This window comes from Bemisia tabaci, chromosome 7 (assembly GCF_918797505.1).
Source record: "Bemisia tabaci chromosome 7, PGI_BMITA_v3".
NCBI classification, from domain to species: Eukaryota; Metazoa; Arthropoda; class Insecta; order Hemiptera; family Aleyrodidae; genus Bemisia; species Bemisia tabaci.
This window is the reverse complement of record NC_092799.1, coordinates 35,418,494-35,435,421: the sequence shown is the minus strand read 5'-3', so window position 1 is coordinate 35,435,421 and position 16,928 is coordinate 35,418,494. Positions and strand designations below refer to the sequence as shown.

The 16,928-nt window shown below is 40.8% G+C and overlaps 1 protein-coding gene across 3 annotated transcripts in view; it reads right to left on the bottom strand.

Annotated features, from left to right (window-relative positions):
- Positions 1–16,928, bottom strand: part of LOC109032067 (diacylglycerol kinase eta) — a 127,204-nt gene that overhangs the window by 21,485 nt on the left and 88,791 nt on the right. For all 3 annotated transcript variants that reach the window (XM_019043993.2, XM_019043994.2, XM_019043992.2), the window contains exons 4-6: positions 6,793–6,929; positions 1,342–1,433; positions 227–357 (exon numbers count right to left, since the gene is read on the bottom strand). In XM_019043993.2, coding sequence (XP_018899538.2) covers positions 227–357; positions 1,342–1,433; positions 6,793–6,929 — 360 coding nt within the window. The remainder of the gene's footprint in view (positions 1–226; positions 358–1,341; positions 1,434–6,792; positions 6,930–16,928) is intronic.

Below are 16,928 nucleotides of genomic sequence, written 5' to 3'. Positions count from 1 at the left end.
GGCTTCAGCCTGGCCAGCCTGTGCAGTAAGATAAAGGCAGTGAATGATTTCAATCAATTTCAAACTCTATTGAAAAAAATTGGAAAAGAGAACATTTCACATACAAAATCGAGTGGCAGCAGCATTTTGGAAATTAAACTTACTTCATCAGGTCACGTTTCATTTTGTGCCCTTTGCACAGGTATATACTGAAGAAAAGACATCCTCTGCGATCAACAGTACTTACCTACACTATGAATTGCAGTTGGTGGTACAACACTAATTTTACAAGGGCCCATCATGCATACATCTTTATATCCTGGACGACACTGATCATGAACAGTTAATTTGCACCACAAACATCTCCAGTCTTGTAATCTGGCACAAAAAAAATTCAAACATCAAAATTATCACCGAGCACACAGAATAGGATAAATATTACCTTCTGTCTTTTTCCAGACATAGGGACATATCTTTCCAACGAAGCAAACCTTCTACTAACAATTGGACTGCATTTCGCAATTTGGAACTATAAATTTTGGCACAGTTTAAAAACAACGCATGTGCCATTAGTTTTCCTATGCACAAAAGTGTTTTTTTAGAAAAGCTAGAATTTATGGTTCCAAATTTCAAAATGCAGTCCAAGTAGCACTGTAACTTAGAAACTGTTAGGCCTAATTGAAAATTTTATTGATTTTGCTATAAATTGCTGGCAAAAATCAGTAACTACGCACTCATCGTTGCAAAAGAAGGAGAGAGATTTCTTTCAGTGCATTCAGCAGCCTAGAAGTAGAACTTGAATGTTCTTTTGTCTGGGAAACGACAATTTGTAAAGCCTGTCATTATTGTGCTAAATGAAAGCTGATTGTGATACATTCCACTCATTAATACAAAATAGACATTTTACAGAATTATCATTTTTTTTTTTGTCTCCCATAAAACATTGATATATTCTGAAGTGATAAATAACATTTTGAAGCTTTGGAGTTCAAAGACACTATCTCATCCTAATTATTTTTGTTTTCAATTACTGGCACTTATTTTATCATTAGACGGGATCTTTATCTCATCATTTTGAGTGAAGAGCGGCTCACAGTTTGTCACGGAAAAAGAGGGAATTTTTTTCAAACAAAATTTGAATAGGTGCGTGCTTTTCTTCACCTTAAAAACCATTATTAAACGGATAAATGCTCTCTACTTCCTCTTGAGCATCTACGATTAACAGATACATAAGGAACACTTTAAAACATGTTGGTATCTTTATTACTTTCATTTTTTCCAAATACAAAATTGAGACCATGTAACAATCAATAGTTACAAATTGAAAACTATCAAAAGGAATGCAGGATCTATGATACATACCTCAAAACAGATCCACACGTTTTATCACAGACAGAACATTTTGAAGATACAGGAAGATTGCCTTCTATCCATTGATGTGGCATCAAAATATTCTGAAAATAGCAACGAATGATATAGGTGAATGTGAGCAATAAGAGTTGAATTTGGAAAATTGATAAGTTAACATGTTTTGTGGTGCTTTGACTCTTTTAGCATAGGTATCAAGTGGTCAACCATTCTCGGACTAGGCAGAAGATTTTCCGCTCATGAGGAATGTCCATACTTCCTCTTGCTAGACATTATGCAAGGTTGTCACAGAATTTACAAAATGAAATTCCCTGAAATTTCTCTGATTTCCCTGACACATTTTGGTGAAATTTTCTGACAATTGAAGATCTGCCAGATGGTTAAAAAGACATAATTAGAAACAATTTTCAGGCAAAATTACTTTTTCGAAATGTCAAACCTATTCCAGGAAGAAAATGAACGTAACTTAATAATTTTTCTCTGACCTGGGAGTCTACTAAAATTTAATTTGGGATTTTCCTGATTTTTCCTAATATTTGAGACGAGATTCCCTGTTTTTTTGCGCCAGTAAATTGCCACTTGTTTGTAAGAAGAAAAAGACATATTTAGTGAATTTAATCAAATGTTTGAAAAATGCTTGAAGCACTTAGAATTTCCTGGTCCATGGCCAACTTTCCAGATATTTTCCCGATGACATTGAATTTCCTAACATTTTCCAGTTTTTCGATTTTCACTGACGTTACACACCCTGCCCTGACATTTCCCGGGTTTCCCTACGACCCTAACTGTGGCAACCCTGAAACGGCTTCCACGCCACCCTGTGGGCCGTAAAATTTGTCGACGTCAAAACCGAGACACCCTGTACGAATACTGCGTCAGAGGGGGAACTGACCCGAGAATACGGCGGGGGCAAGGGCCCAGGAACCCTGTGCGCGATCCAGGGTTTGAAGATGAGGCATCGGAGATCATTTCCGCGAGTGAGCGTAAACGGCGCACGGTGGATCGAGTCAATAGGAGAGGTCGGACAAAATTTAGAAACTTTAAACGCTTATAACTTCGTTTATAAAAAAAAACTTCGAGGCTGGTTCCATTGGTTTTCTGGAGAAATTGTCTTCTAAAACCACCCCTTGAAATTGAAAATGTGACTAAATAAACATCAATATTTGCGGTTTTAGTCAAAAATTTCATGTCCAGGGTGTCTACTGAAATAGGCTGTCAAAAATAAGTACTTCTACAGTACTTTTTCAGTATATTCTCGAGAAATTCAGTATATTCTCGAGAAATTCAGTACCTCTTCCGACAGAAAAATTCCGTGCTTTGTCAGTGCCTCCATTTGACGAAATTAAAAATATTTTAAAAATTTGAAATTGCGACAAAAATGACAAAATTTTTTAAAAAAACTACCTTTTTGCGGAATTTCCGCATTTCTTCAGTACTTCCGGACCACCTTTGAAAAATCAGTACTATTTCCGGACTTTCCGAAAATTCCGGACTTGTAGACACCCTGCAAGTCCGACCTATAAGATTAACTCGTTCCACTGTGCGGCGGTGGAGAGGTGCAGTGGGAGCCAAGAAGATTGCGTGAAATGAGTAATGCTTGCTTGATGGACTCGAGTTATTAGATAATTTCGTTCGGACACTCCTCCCTCACCCGCCCTCGTCGCCATCCCCCCACCCCCACCCTGCGACGCCCCAGCCCCATATCCTTCACTATAAATTCTATTTCCGCCTTCCGCGAGTCGTCCACGCTCATTTTTCCATTTCCCGCTTTCATCCTCTTTAACCGGAGCCGGGGCGGAGCGGCGCGGCGGAAACCGTGGATTCAATTTGAGTTAATTTATCGCCATTTATTTAATCCATCGGAAAGTAAGCATACGCCAAAATCCAACTCATCGCTTCCATTAGAGCCGTCCGTTGAGTGGGAATTGGAGCGACTCGTTCGCAACACTCGTCAGTTCCTGGACGATGCGCCATGCTTCCAGTCCAACAAAAATGTATTCGTCCTGCAATCGTACACTGGAAAAAAAAACCACATTGGATCTAGAGTCCAGACTCTTGAAAACATTGACAAGAAAAAATACTCTTGATTCAATCAGATTTTTGCTTAAATCAAAAGAAAATCCGCTCAAATTAAGAGGCTTGGTTCTTGATTTAAGCTAAAATCCGATTGAATCAAGAGTATTTTTTCTTGTCGACGTTTTTAAGAGTCTGAACTCTAGATCCAATGTGTTTTTTTTTCTAAAGTAGCAGGCATAAGTGGTGAATCCTTTCTTTTGGGGTGTCTAGCAATCTTCAAAAATAAACTTCCCTGATTTCCCATACAAAACCGGGCAAAAATTAAAATTCCCTGACAGACACTAGAATAATTCCCTGACATTCCCCAGACAAAAAGGAAAAATATTCCCAATTTTTCGACACGGTTGAACTGATAAGATGTAAATAAGACTTTGGTCATGTTTCAGAAGTAGAATGTAATAAATAGAGCAAAATATATGGTGCTTAAACTTATACGAGATACGTTTGCCTCATTTTTGAAATTTAAAAGACATCAGCGGAAATTCTGGTAGAAATTTTCGTATCGATTTCATTTTTCTGAAACTTGATTCATCAATTTTCAACAAACCAAAAAGAAAAACCGTGTTATTCCATTTTCCTGACGTGTACCTGACACGGAAATCGCTTGCAAAATGAAATTCCCTGACATGCCGAATTTTTGCGGATTCCCTGACGTTTTCCCTGATTTCCCTGACACAAAAAAAAATATTCCCCGACATTTCCCGGTTTCCCAGGTCGCTAGACACCATGCACTCGTGGCAAATTCGGCAAAAGTAGGGAATCTTCTCTTTCCACTACGCAGCATTACCTTCTTTGCCCGTGGCTAAAAAAATGTCGCTCGAAGTTGGGGTGTTTCCCCGTGAAGACAAATCCCCACGTATTCGTCAAACAGTAGTACTGCCGTGCTAAAGAAGAACGCCGTACGAATCTTATTGCTCTTGTCTACGGACCCTGGAAAAGTTGAATAACAACCTCTTGCAACTGCTGAGGCACAGCACAGCGTAAGGCCCAACAACTCACTCGCAGCCATGTCCAAACTTGGCGTTTCCGGAGGCGTTCTAAAAGCAGTTCGCCGGGGAAAAACAAGTTTCAATGTTTTATTTAAAATCTCTATCATGTTGATTTTCTTCAAGGTGCTCGTAAATGTTTACCGGAAAAGAGTGACGAACATTTTTTAATGAAGTTTTCAAAGAACACTCTTGAAAGAGCGAAAAAACTTTCTTGGACATTTTGAGACGTGAGTATAATAAATTAGCTTTTTTTCATAAAAATAAATATTACCGACGATAGAACGATGGTGATTTTTTCATCGTAATAAACGCTGAACAGACTTATTTAGTTTCACTTGTACAGTAGATTTATATTTTATTACTAGAAAACAGTAAAGCAAGAGGTCGAAAACAGTCTACGGTTTATGTTACGAATGAACCTCAGCGTTTCATCTTTCCCACGCAGAGCGCCTTCAAGACCAACACGTAAATGATCACTGACAGTGAGAGCAACTATATTAACGCTCCGGAGCGCATATTGCATAGCCGGCCAATTGAAGGCGTTTATGAAAAGTGCACATTCCTGCACTCTCTAACACAACGATTTGTTCCCAGCGACTAGCATTTCCATTAATACTCTCTTTTCTGACCAAGTTGGTTAGAAATGAAACAGCTCAACTAAATACCTCCTGATAACAATTATTCGAAGTTTTTTAATGATGAGTATTCAGATTTTTCATTGACTTTCCTAGGTTTCCTGTAGTGAATTTGTGACTTGTGTGCGGGATTTGGGAGGACTTTTTAGCGGGCCGATTATTGAAATTGGTAGACAAAGCTATAGAAAAAGAAGACAAGAGGGATAAGGAGGGATCCTATTGGTGGACGAGAGTGGTTGAAATAGACAAATGAGGTGAGTTATAGACTAACTAACGGCAACCCACGAGAGACTCTATAGTTAGTCCATCATTTTCTCCCTTACTCTATAGGAATGACTCATTTAAACCAATGGGATCGCTCTGTACTCCCTATGTCTCCTTTGTCTATCGCCTTGTCTATCAATTTCAATAATAAGCCCGCAGGAACTTTTGGATGTATTCATGCTGAAAGAAACTATGTGGAAATGGATTACATTGAGAGGAACCTCAAAGAAAGTAGATTCTGTGTACATACTTCCTTGATTCATTTGTGAGTAGTTCCTTTTAGCTAAAATACGCCCTTTTCATTCTTCGAATCCCAATCTATCTATTTCTACCTTTCCAATTGATTTCAGCATCCACGCGTTCCCTTTTCCTCCGATTATTTTTACAAAAGCTGCATCATGAACTTGACTCGCACGATTTGCATACGTAAAAACCCGCAAATAAGAGCAGTTACTTCCTTCCGGCTGTGTTCTACCCTCCCACGACGTCATAGAAAAAGGCGGAAAAATGAGGAGGAGAAAAGAAAGGGGGAGGGAAGCGAATAAAATATACGACTTCGGCCCTGGAGAGGACAATTTTGACTCGGAAGCTAAAATTGCATACCTGAAAAAGCCGTAACCCTTGATGACATGAGATCATAAAAGAGCGGGAGTAATTTCGGCGCTCCCGGGACTTCTTTTTTAAACGAGGCTACCACATAATTCTGAGAAACAATTTGCGCGCTCCTTTCTCCTCTTCATTTACACTTTCTCTCACTTCTGGGGTCTAAAAATTCACAATTTCTTTCTTGTACCATTCCCCGGGTTTCGAAATTACGTAGTGGGTAGTATAGAATAATATATTTATTTTTAAAGCGAGTAGTAGTAGTCAGTGTTAGAAACCCACATGCGCCAACGCGCCAAATGCGCCTAAAAAATCGGCCATGGGGCCTAAAAAATGAAGGTTCCGCGCCGACGTGGCCCCTAAAAATTGCCCCCTAAAAATCTGAATTTTCATATTAGGTGATTATTCGAAATTTTCAGCTCCACAAGTGAAAGCTTATTCTATTATTCACGATTTCATCATTTGTGCTTTTGTCTCCCCCAAGTTACAACTACTTACTAGTTCTGTTATGAAAACATCTTGCGTCTAACCTAAAAAAATGCACAAAACAATAAATGCGCCGTAATATATGGGAAAAAATCAATTTGGCTCCTAAAAAAATTTCAATGGCGCCTAAAAATCGGGCTTGATGCGCTGCATGGCTCCTAATACTCAAAGGTGAGTTTCGAACACTGGTAGTAGTAGTAAGATAAGTTTATTTTAAAGCAATAAGAGAGTAGTAGTAGTAAGATAAGTTTATTTTAAAGCGGTGCTTTAGCAATCTAAGGCCATTTACACCTCTGTGTGTTTACATGGAAATCAAGGTTACATCAGTGAAAATACAAAAGGGTCGAGAGAGAAGGTCGAAAGAGAGAAAGAAAGATGGCGGGAAAGCTTACCCCATATTGATCCTCGATTATATCCCGACCGATGCTTGCCAGGGTGGTCCACTTGCAGTTGTCCAGCGTCTTCGTTTTGCAAGTTTTATGTATCTTCATCTTGCAGACCTCACAGCTGTAACCGTGCGAGGTAATGCCTGAAACAAACAACGATACAAATCTATGAGTCTATGAGAAGACAAGAAAAAGCATTGCAAATGTGGCCCGAACGGTACGTAACAAGGTGGTAAAATAGTGCTGGTCCACACTACTTTTCCGGGAAAGCAAGCTCGAAAAACTCCAAAAATTTCAATTAGAGTCAAAAATTTGAGCTGTATGAGTGTCAGTACAAGACTGAGGGGAGAGGGGTGTTCAGCTCAGGCAGAGGCATTAAAATACTAAACAGTGGGCCGATTATTGAAATTGTCAGACAAAGCTATAGACACAGAAGACAAAAGAGATATGGAGGGATCCTATTGGTGGAAGCGGCCGTGATTCCAATAGACAAAGCAGGTAAGTAATACACTAACTAACGGCAACCTCCGATAGACCCGATAGTTAGTCCATTATTTCCTCCCTTAGTCCATAGGAACCACCCGTTCCAACCGATAGGATTGCTACATACTCTGTATGTCTTCTTTGTCCATCGCTTTGTCTAACAATTTCAATAATCAGCCCGCTGGGGTCACGCCAAGAGATCTATAACGTTTTGGGTCTTCTTATTTCATTACTTTTGACTCTGGTCTCTCATTAAAATTTTTGGAATTTTTTAGCTTTGCTTTCCCCGCAAAATAGTGTGGACCCGGCATAACTTTACCACCTTCCTCTGAGAAGACTAATCCAGTAAAGGCTAATTTATCGACCACAGGAAAATCATACGCTTCTGATGTCATTCGCGGCAAAAGTCCATGATGTGGTTTCTCTCATCATGGTTTCATCAATGAGTGACGCTCTGAATTCCATTTATTGTTCTACGCAAGCCGTACACGCTTGCTTAAGTCACAACTCACATACAAAAGAGAGTCATTCGAAAAGTGAATATTTTTTTGCCGTAACTTCTAAACTTAAACATGGATTTGAGCATTTCATTGACTATATTTCCTGCCTTTAACGGGCTAGAGTTTCTTGAAGTGAACTCAGTAAAATATCAGAAACGTTTTTTGTTGAAGACAAGAAGTAATACAAAATTGTAGGGATAACATGATGGTGGATGTTGGATGATAGTTGAATTAGGGTGGAATAGAAATATTAAGTTTTTAATATATATTTTTGGCAACGCTTGACAACTTGCTTATTGTATCAGCATAGAACGCTTTATCCTGATTTCTTAACGATATACCTATCTATATTGACGGCTTCTTGAACTTCACTGTCAGTTGCAAGGCTTTTGCCACGAGGATGCTCCTTCAAGCTTGAAAAAAGGTGAAAGTATTTTGATGCCAGATTCGATTGGAGCAAAAGGTGAAAAAAAATCCCATTTAAAGTTTTGCGATAAAATTTAAGTGGTCCAAGCGGAACAGTATCGTACTTCGTCTTGCCGTGGGTGAGAATGACTTGATTGGTTTGAGGTCTTGAACTTTTTCTCTTAATGCTTTTTCTAAGCGCAGGAAGGCCTCTACAATTTAGAAAAAAGGGACTCCTTTGTTGCAAAGTGGGTTTACATCATCCAAATATAATTGCTGTTTCTCTTCGTTTAATTTTGTCTTACTTCTTGTACTTTCGGTCGGGCTAAAAGCGAGAAGCTTGAACCCGTTTGATGTGGAGGTGGGGTTTTTCAATTTTCCTGGCGCTCTAAGGAACCCAATTTGACACAATAATATCTCGTTAGAAAGTTGAGCGTATAGGATAACGATAAAGGGTTTTACACAAATTTTATTTTAACGCTTCAGTTTAGAAGTTATGCCCATCTTTTGGAGCGACCTTGGTACATTATCGACGGAAGCAAGATGAAACAAACCATCGTATACTCTATTACGATGGATGATGTTTTTAACCGTGTTTTCTGCGGGGCAATAGACACAGTAATTAATATTTGACGTAGGCGTTTCAAATAATGAGATGATTTTTTGTTCCTTCAGTGGATGTAACAATGTAAACGTGATTCTTCGGCTAGCACACCTGAATTATTCTGCCGTTAGCTCTCACTATCGTATCAATTTCGGAGGAACAACCTTATTCGCTTCTTTGTTGGCAAACATTTATTAATAAAAAATTACAATCAGACCAATAGCTTCAAAAAGCCTTTTATGGCCAAATCAAGGGCTTTTGCAATTCAAAACTCATAGTTTCGGCAAAAAGATCAAATGAGTCACGACTCCTTATACGGTGTTACTTTATGAAAGAGGGCGGAAATACAGGACTCAAGGAAGCAGGTGCCAGCTGTTTAAAACGATGCTTGAATTATTATTTTACTTGACGTATGAGAGTAACAAAGTTTCGAATAGTACCCAGATTATTTATTTTGCTGAAAAATTACAATTGACACTCTGCACGTTAATTTTCATTGAAAAATGGGAATTTCTTTTAGTATGAAGATTGACAAATTGACACGACATGACGGGATATGTTGGATTAAAAAAGGGGGACGAATCCCGCTCATCGGAGCGGAGGGCTTCACTCAGAAAACCAACCTATCAATTTTAAAATCACGGCTTATTTGTTGAATGGATTGCGAGTTAATCGGGGTAGATGCCAATGCGGTGTTTTTTTTTTTTAAATTCAGCGGGGAAAAGCAAGGTTGTCGAATGATGGGTTGAATTAAAAAAATTAAAAAGAAAATTTAAAAAAGTAGAAAAACATTGTTAACTCACTGGAAAGAAAACACATTGGATCTAGAGTCCAGACTCTTGAAAACATTGACAAGAAAACATACTCTTAATTCAATCAGATTTTTGCTTAAATCAAAAGGAAATCAATCCGCTCAAATTAAGAGGCTTGGTTCTTGATTTGAGCAAAAATCCGATTGAATCAAGATTATTTTTTCTTGTCGATGTTTTTAAGAGTATGGACTCTAGATCCAATGTGTTTTTTTACCAGTACTCCAATCTCCTTGTTATGACACACACATGCATGCCCATTTTCAACTTCCTAGATGGTTCTCTCAAAAAGTGTACGTGTACTGGTAAAAAAAACCTCTTGGACCATAACGCGGTGCATTGACTTAAGAGTGCAGTTTCTTGTCGCCGGATTTAAGAGTCTTGAACTCTTGTTTCAAGCGGATTTTACATTGAGACATGAGTCCAGACTCTTAAATCCGGCGACAAGAAACTGCACTCTTGAACCAAGAGGTTTTTTTTACCAGTGTAAAGTTGACCGAAATTACATGAAAAGATAGGACTACAATCTAACCTTAATGGGATTTTGCGCTTCAGGAGAATGATACACGGGGCTCTCTTTGAAACGGTATACTATCGACAGAGCCTCCAGGGAGGGGGGGGGGGGGTTACGTTCTGGAGAAATCAATCGGCTCACTTGCAACTGCCACCTCTTCCTCGTGCCCTCCATCATATTTTTGGGGCTCGCGACAGGAGGACTTGATGAAAACAAATATGATGGATGATGCTGTATACGCCACGATTGCCGCCGCGCCGTGCGACCCCCCTCCCCCGATGCGAGCTCGGGGCTTTCGACGCCGTGCACCTGAATGCCGCTCCTAGCGCCGCCTAGCGCCTTGGGTCGCGCTCCGCGTAATCGACGCTCATCCATTTCGGGGCTCCGTGGATTTTCGCACATCATCTGCCTCGCGGATCCACGACTTGCCTCATCAATAACCAAACGAGGAGGGATCCTTATACCCTAGATAGAACTTACACACCCACGCGCACACCCTCCCACAGACTAGTTATACATCAGGGTGTCTACCGGTTATGAAAAACCAAAATTGGGGACTCTCGGGGACTTAAAGGGGTGTTTATGCATCAGGGTGTCTACCGGTTATATGAAAAACCAAAATTGGGGACTCTCGGGGACTTAAAGGGGTGTTTATGCATCAGGGTGTCTACCGGTTATGAAAAACCAAAATTGGGGACTCTCGGGGACTTAAAGGGGTGTTTATACATCAGGGTGTCTACCGGTTATGAAAAACCAAAATTGGGGACTCTCGGGGACTTAAAGGGGTGTTTATACATCAGGGTGTCTACCGGTTATGAAAAACCAAAATTGGGGACTCTCGGGGACTTAAAGGGGTGTTTATGCATCAGGGTGTCTACCGGTTATGAAAAACCAAAATTGGGGACTCTCGGGGACTTAAAGGGGTGTTTATGCATCAGGGTGTCTACCGGTTATATGAAAAACCAAAATTGGGGACTCTCGGGGACTTAAAGGGGTGTTTATGCATCAGGGTGTCTACCGGTTATGAAAAACCAAAATTGGGGACTCTCGGGGACTTAAAGGGGTGTTTATGCATCAGGGTGTCTACCGGTTATGAAAAACCAAAATTGGGGACTCTCGGGGACTTAAAGGGGTGTTTATACATCAGGGTGTCTACCGGTTATGAAAAACCAAAATTGGGGACTCTCGGGGACTTAAAGGGGTGTTTATGCATCAGGGTGTCTACCGGTTATGAAAAACCAAAATTGGGGACTCTCGGGGACTTAAAGGGGTGTTTATGCATCAGGGTGTCTACCGGTTATGAAAAACCAAAATTGGGGACTCTCGGGGACTTAAAGGGGTGTTTATGCATCAGGGTGTCTACCGGTTATGAAAAACCAAAATTGGGGACTCTCGGGGACTTAAAGGGGTGTTTATGCATCAGGGTGTCTACCGGTTATGAAAAACCAAAATTGGGGACTCTCGGGGACTTAAAGGGGTGTTTATACATCAGGGTGTCTACCGGTTATGAAAAACCAAAATTGGGGACTCTCGGGGACTTAAAGGGGTGTTTATACATCAGGGTGTCTACCGGTTATGAAAAACCAAAATTGGGGACTCTCGGGGACTTAAAGGGGTGTTTATGCATCAGGGTGTCTACCGGTTATGAAAAACCAAAATTGGGGACTCTCGGGGACTTAAAGGGGTGTTTATGCATCAGGGTGTCTACCGGTTATATGAAAAACCAAAATTGGGGACTCTCGGGGACTTAAAGGGTGTTTATGCATCAGGGTGTCTACCGGTTATGAAAAACCAAAATTGGGGACTCTCGGGGACTTAAAGGGGTGTTTATGCATCAGGGTGTCTACCGGTTATGAAAAACCAAAATTGGGGACTCTCGGGGACTTAAAGGGGTGTTTATACATCAGGGTGTCTACCGGTTATGAAAAACCAAAATTGGGGACTCTCGGGGACTTAAAGGGGTGTTTATGCATCAGGGTGTCTACCGGTTATGAAAAACCAAAATTGGGGACTCTCGGGGACTTAAAGGGGTGTTTATGCATCAGGGTGTCTACCGGTTATGAAAAACCAAAATTGGGGACTCTCGGGGACTTAAAGGGGTGTTTATGCATCAGGGTGTCTACCGGTTATGAAAAACCAAAATTGGGGACTCTCGGGGACTTAAAGGGGTGTTTATACATCAGGGTGTCTACCGGTTATGAAAAACCAAAATTGGGGACTCTCGGGGACTTAAAGGGGTGTTTATGCATCAGGGTGTCTACCGGTTATGAAAAACCAAAATTGGGGACTCTCGGGGACTTAAAGGGGTGTTTATACATCAGGGTGTCTACCGGTTATGAAAAACCAAAATTGGGGACTCTCGGGGACTTAAAGGGGTGTTTATGCATCAGGGTGTCTACCGGTTATGAAAAACCAAAATTGGGGACTCTCGGGGACTTAAAGGGGTGTTTATGCATCAGGGTGTCTACCGGTTATATGAAAAACCAAAATTGGGGACTCTCGGGGACTTAAAGGGGTGTTTATGCATCAGGGTGTCTACCGGTTATATGAAAAACCAAAATTGGGGACTCTCGAGGACTTATAGGGGTGTTTTTTCAAGAAAATCTGGGACTTTTTTACCGAAATAGTAAGAGAATGGGAGATAGTTAGAGCGTAAGAAGACGTATTTTAAACGACTAATTTTGCAAGTCATGTTGAACCGATGAAAACATACGAAAAACCAGGCTACGCTTCAGTTTTTGTATTCCTGGCTATACCGTGCCGCCGAAAATTTGAAAATGCCGATGTCTAGGACGATTTTTATCATTTTTTAGGGACCTGAACAAGAAAATTGGGGACTTTCGGGGATATCGGAGACACTCGTCAGCAACTAGAAACTGCCAGATGGACCGCGTGAAGCAGAAAGGAACCAAGCCACATCAGTAATTGCCAAATTGAACTGAGCAGATTAATTTTTTAGATAAGAACGGTTATGCGCATTTTTGTGCAAATTTCAGTGCATTTTCTGCACAGTGCGAAGCACATTTCTTAAAATTTTCGATGAAATCTGCATAAACGTTCTCTTGTAAAAAATTAAATTACCCGGTTACATTTGGCAATAGCTGATGTGGCTTGGTTCCTTTCTCCTGAACGCGGTCCATATCGACGGCGTAGGTCCGCAATCACATATCTCGTTTGCGGTGTCTGGAAATCTCCGCCTCTACGTTATTTTTTAAAGGAGAACAAATTGACATCATTCCTTGAAGTTTTTGCAGAATTTTCTTCGCACAGAGAAGAAAAATCACGGCAGTTTTAAAGAATTGCCGCTGTGAAGTTTTCCGTTTAAAAAATAAAGTATGACAGGAAGTCTGCGACGTCGCTGAGTTATGTGATTGCCGACTTACACCGTTGATATGATAGCGAATCTAAATCTAGGTTTTGGGGTTAATTTTAGGCAGGATCCATGGTCTTAGCGGTTTACTTTAGGTGGGCTCTTAGGGATAATTCGCTACTGAGACCGTTTTCCTTGATCAGTGACGTCATAATGCTGCCAGGCCGCCAGATATAAATTGATCTCTGATCACTAAAGGTCCAAGTCGCGCGTGTTAAGTCGCTAAGTCCTGGCACACCACAACCCGCACGGCCGCATAAATCCGAGTGCTGAGCCAACCCCACCCACCCCTCCCCTCTTCCCCTCGATCTAATTCCGCACTTCGTCCTCACCCTGCTACGGGCTTTTTCGTAAGCTCTTGGCTGGTCGACCGTCTAAAGTGGTTCGAGCCTCCTAGCCAGTGCCCCATTAACGCAACAACCGCATTTTACTTAATCCATCCTGCCCAGTATCCCAACGCTCATATCTTCGATTTCTTCCACGATTTTTCTCCCTATCGCTGTTGGCATATTATCTAACTCACTACCATGTTCACCGACATTTGAATTCATTTTTCTTTGGGAGGAGGGGCGCGAAATTATGGGGGATTCAAATAACAAACATGCGTCTACTAGTGTGGCACGAAGGATGGAGCTCTTGCACTCGTCAGGAATTTGCGATAAAAACACGTATTCTTATGTAAAATTCTGCATAAAACACGATGGTGCCACTAGTATTCACTAAACCAAAGTTCAAAGGCCAAGAAAAGCTCTCAAAGTTGAGGCCTTAGCGGAGGGGATATCCCACGCTACCTGAGTCCACCTCTATAAAAATATCAAGTCAAATTCTCCATGCAAAGATAGAAAGCAAATACAAGTAGTGGTAGTAATATTAGTATTAGTAATAGTAGTAGTAGTAGTAGTAGTAGTAGAAGTAGTAGAAGTAGTAGTAGTAGTAGTAGTAGTAGTAGTAGTAGTAGTAGTAGTAGTAGTATTGGCAGCAGTAGTAGGAGTATTAGTATTCGGAGGAGTAGTTGGTAGTTGAGGTAGCAGTAGTAGTAGTAGTAGTAGTAGTAGTAGTAGTAGTAGTAGTAGTAGTAGTAGTAGTAGTAGTAGTAGTAGTTGTAGTAGGAGTAGTAGTAGTTGTTGTTGTAGTAGTAGTAGAAAAATATTATCATTTTATTAAGATGCCTTAGAAACTTTGACTATTAAAACCTCAACAACTGTGGCACAGACACTCTTCCGCAATCTTGAAAATGATTATTTCACCGTTTAACCAATGATACATTTAGACCGTGGGCCAGCAAGGGGTAACCCTCCCCCCCCCCCGTTGGAATTTTGAAGATGGTGATTTTCTTGAAGCTCTCAACTAGTAGAATAAGATTTTCCTTGTTTACGCGAATTTTATCGTGGTGGGGGGGAGTAGGCCCCCCCTAAACCCCCCAAAATTGCTCAGAATTCCGACTTTTCCGTGAATTTTCCCACTTTTACCCGAAAAGGCTTGATTTTAGGGCAAAACTCCTCATAACTATTCTGAAAGCTCGTGAAATTCTGGTCTAGAAAAGTCTTAAGTGACTTTGACCAGGACCCGCGGTCCCCCAAAATGGGGGGGCTTAAAATGTCAAAATATCTCAATTTTCCGCGAAAATGACCGTTTCGCCGCGATTTCTCGCCAATAACGCGAAGAAGGTTGGTATTATCGTAAAATCGTTTACCCCTATAATAACAGAGCATTAATTTTTCATTCTAAGGGCGGCCTAACCCCTCGTGGGGGGGAGGGGGGCCCCCCAGCAGTACCCACCCTATAAAAACCGTCAAGATTGGCCGCTTCCTTGAAGTAGCGTTATGCGCAAAAATGGGCGGCAAAATGAAAACAAGTAGCGTTTGTTCTGAGAGAACATCAATGTGGATTATTGTGGGGGGTGACAGGGGGGAGGGAGGTACATCCTCCTCCCTCCCCCCAAAAAATAATCACGAAAAACGTTGATTAAACGCGGAAATTCCACTTTATAAGACGACTTCAGGGCTTGTCATTGACACGCTTACACTAACATAATTTAACGGGGGGGAGGGGAGAGGGGTTTACCCTCCCCCCTCCTCTCTCACCCCCTCCCCCTCCCCCAAATAAATAATCACGAAAAAATTTAATTAAACGCGAAAATTCCATACTCTGAAAGGCGACTTTTAGGGCGTGTCATTGTCACGCTCACACTAATATAATTTAATGAAGGGAGGGGGGGGGGGGTGTTAGACATCTTAGCCTCCCCAGCCAACATTGGAAAAGGGTGGGGGAGGGGTAATTTATAAACGTTACTTACTTAATAATAGGAGGGACGGGGAAACCTAGCTGCAGTAGGAGAATTTTAAGATTTGAAGGGATACGTAATTAAATCAGGGAACGTAGAGATACTATTTTATTTTTTGGAAATGACTGAAACTGAGGGGAGTTTATTCATAATTGACGGAAATGTACGTACTTAAGCTTATGTCAACATTTTTGAAACGTTTGGAGAATAGGCTTAAAGTGCATTGGATCGTTTGCCAAAGTATTCAATCATTCATTTGGTCACAGACAGATACTGCAGTGAACTCTGATTGACGAATAGTTATCAAGATAGTTCGACTCGGAAAAAAGCAAAATTATTTGAATGTTTGTTTCTTATTGGTTTGATTTTTATTGAGTTTGCAAGATGAAGTCAACTTTCACACCGTCAGCAGAGGTAAACTGGCTAGACCCATCTCCATGCTTAAATATACTTTTCCCAGTGAGTATATTGGGTGTATTTCTTTCGGTTTCATTCAGTTAAGAATATATCGATAAGTTGGCTCTTGTTTTTACACTTGCCTAAATTACTTTTCAAACCACGGGGTATTTTGTTTGGGGGTCCATTCGTAAAAAAGTATACCTTAATCTCCCCCCCCCCCCATAATCGCTTAATGTTTTTGATGAATTTATCACTGCAGTTTCTGTCTGTGACCAAATGAATGATTGAATACTTTGGCAAACGATCCAATGCACTTTAAGCCTATTCTCCAAACGTTTCAAAAATGTTGACATAAGCTTAAGTACGAACATTTCCGTCAATTATGAATAAACTCCCCTCAGTTTCAGTCATTTCCAAAAAATAAAATAGTATCTCTACGTTCCCTGATTTAATTACGTATCCCTTCAAATCTTAAAATTCTCCTACTGCAGCTAGGTTTCCCCGTCCCTCCTATTATTAAGTAAGTAACGTTTATAAATTACCCCTCCCCCACCCTTTTCCAATGTTGGCTGGGGAGGCTAAGATGTCTAACACCCCCCCCCCCTCCCTTCATTAAATTATATTAGTGTGAGCGTGACAATGACACGCCCCCCATTTGGGGGACCGCGGGTCCTGGTCAAAGTCACTTAAGACTTTTCTAGACCAGAATTTCACGAGCTTTCAGAATGGTTTTGAGGAGTTTTGCCCTAAAATCAAGCCTTTTCGGGTAAAAGT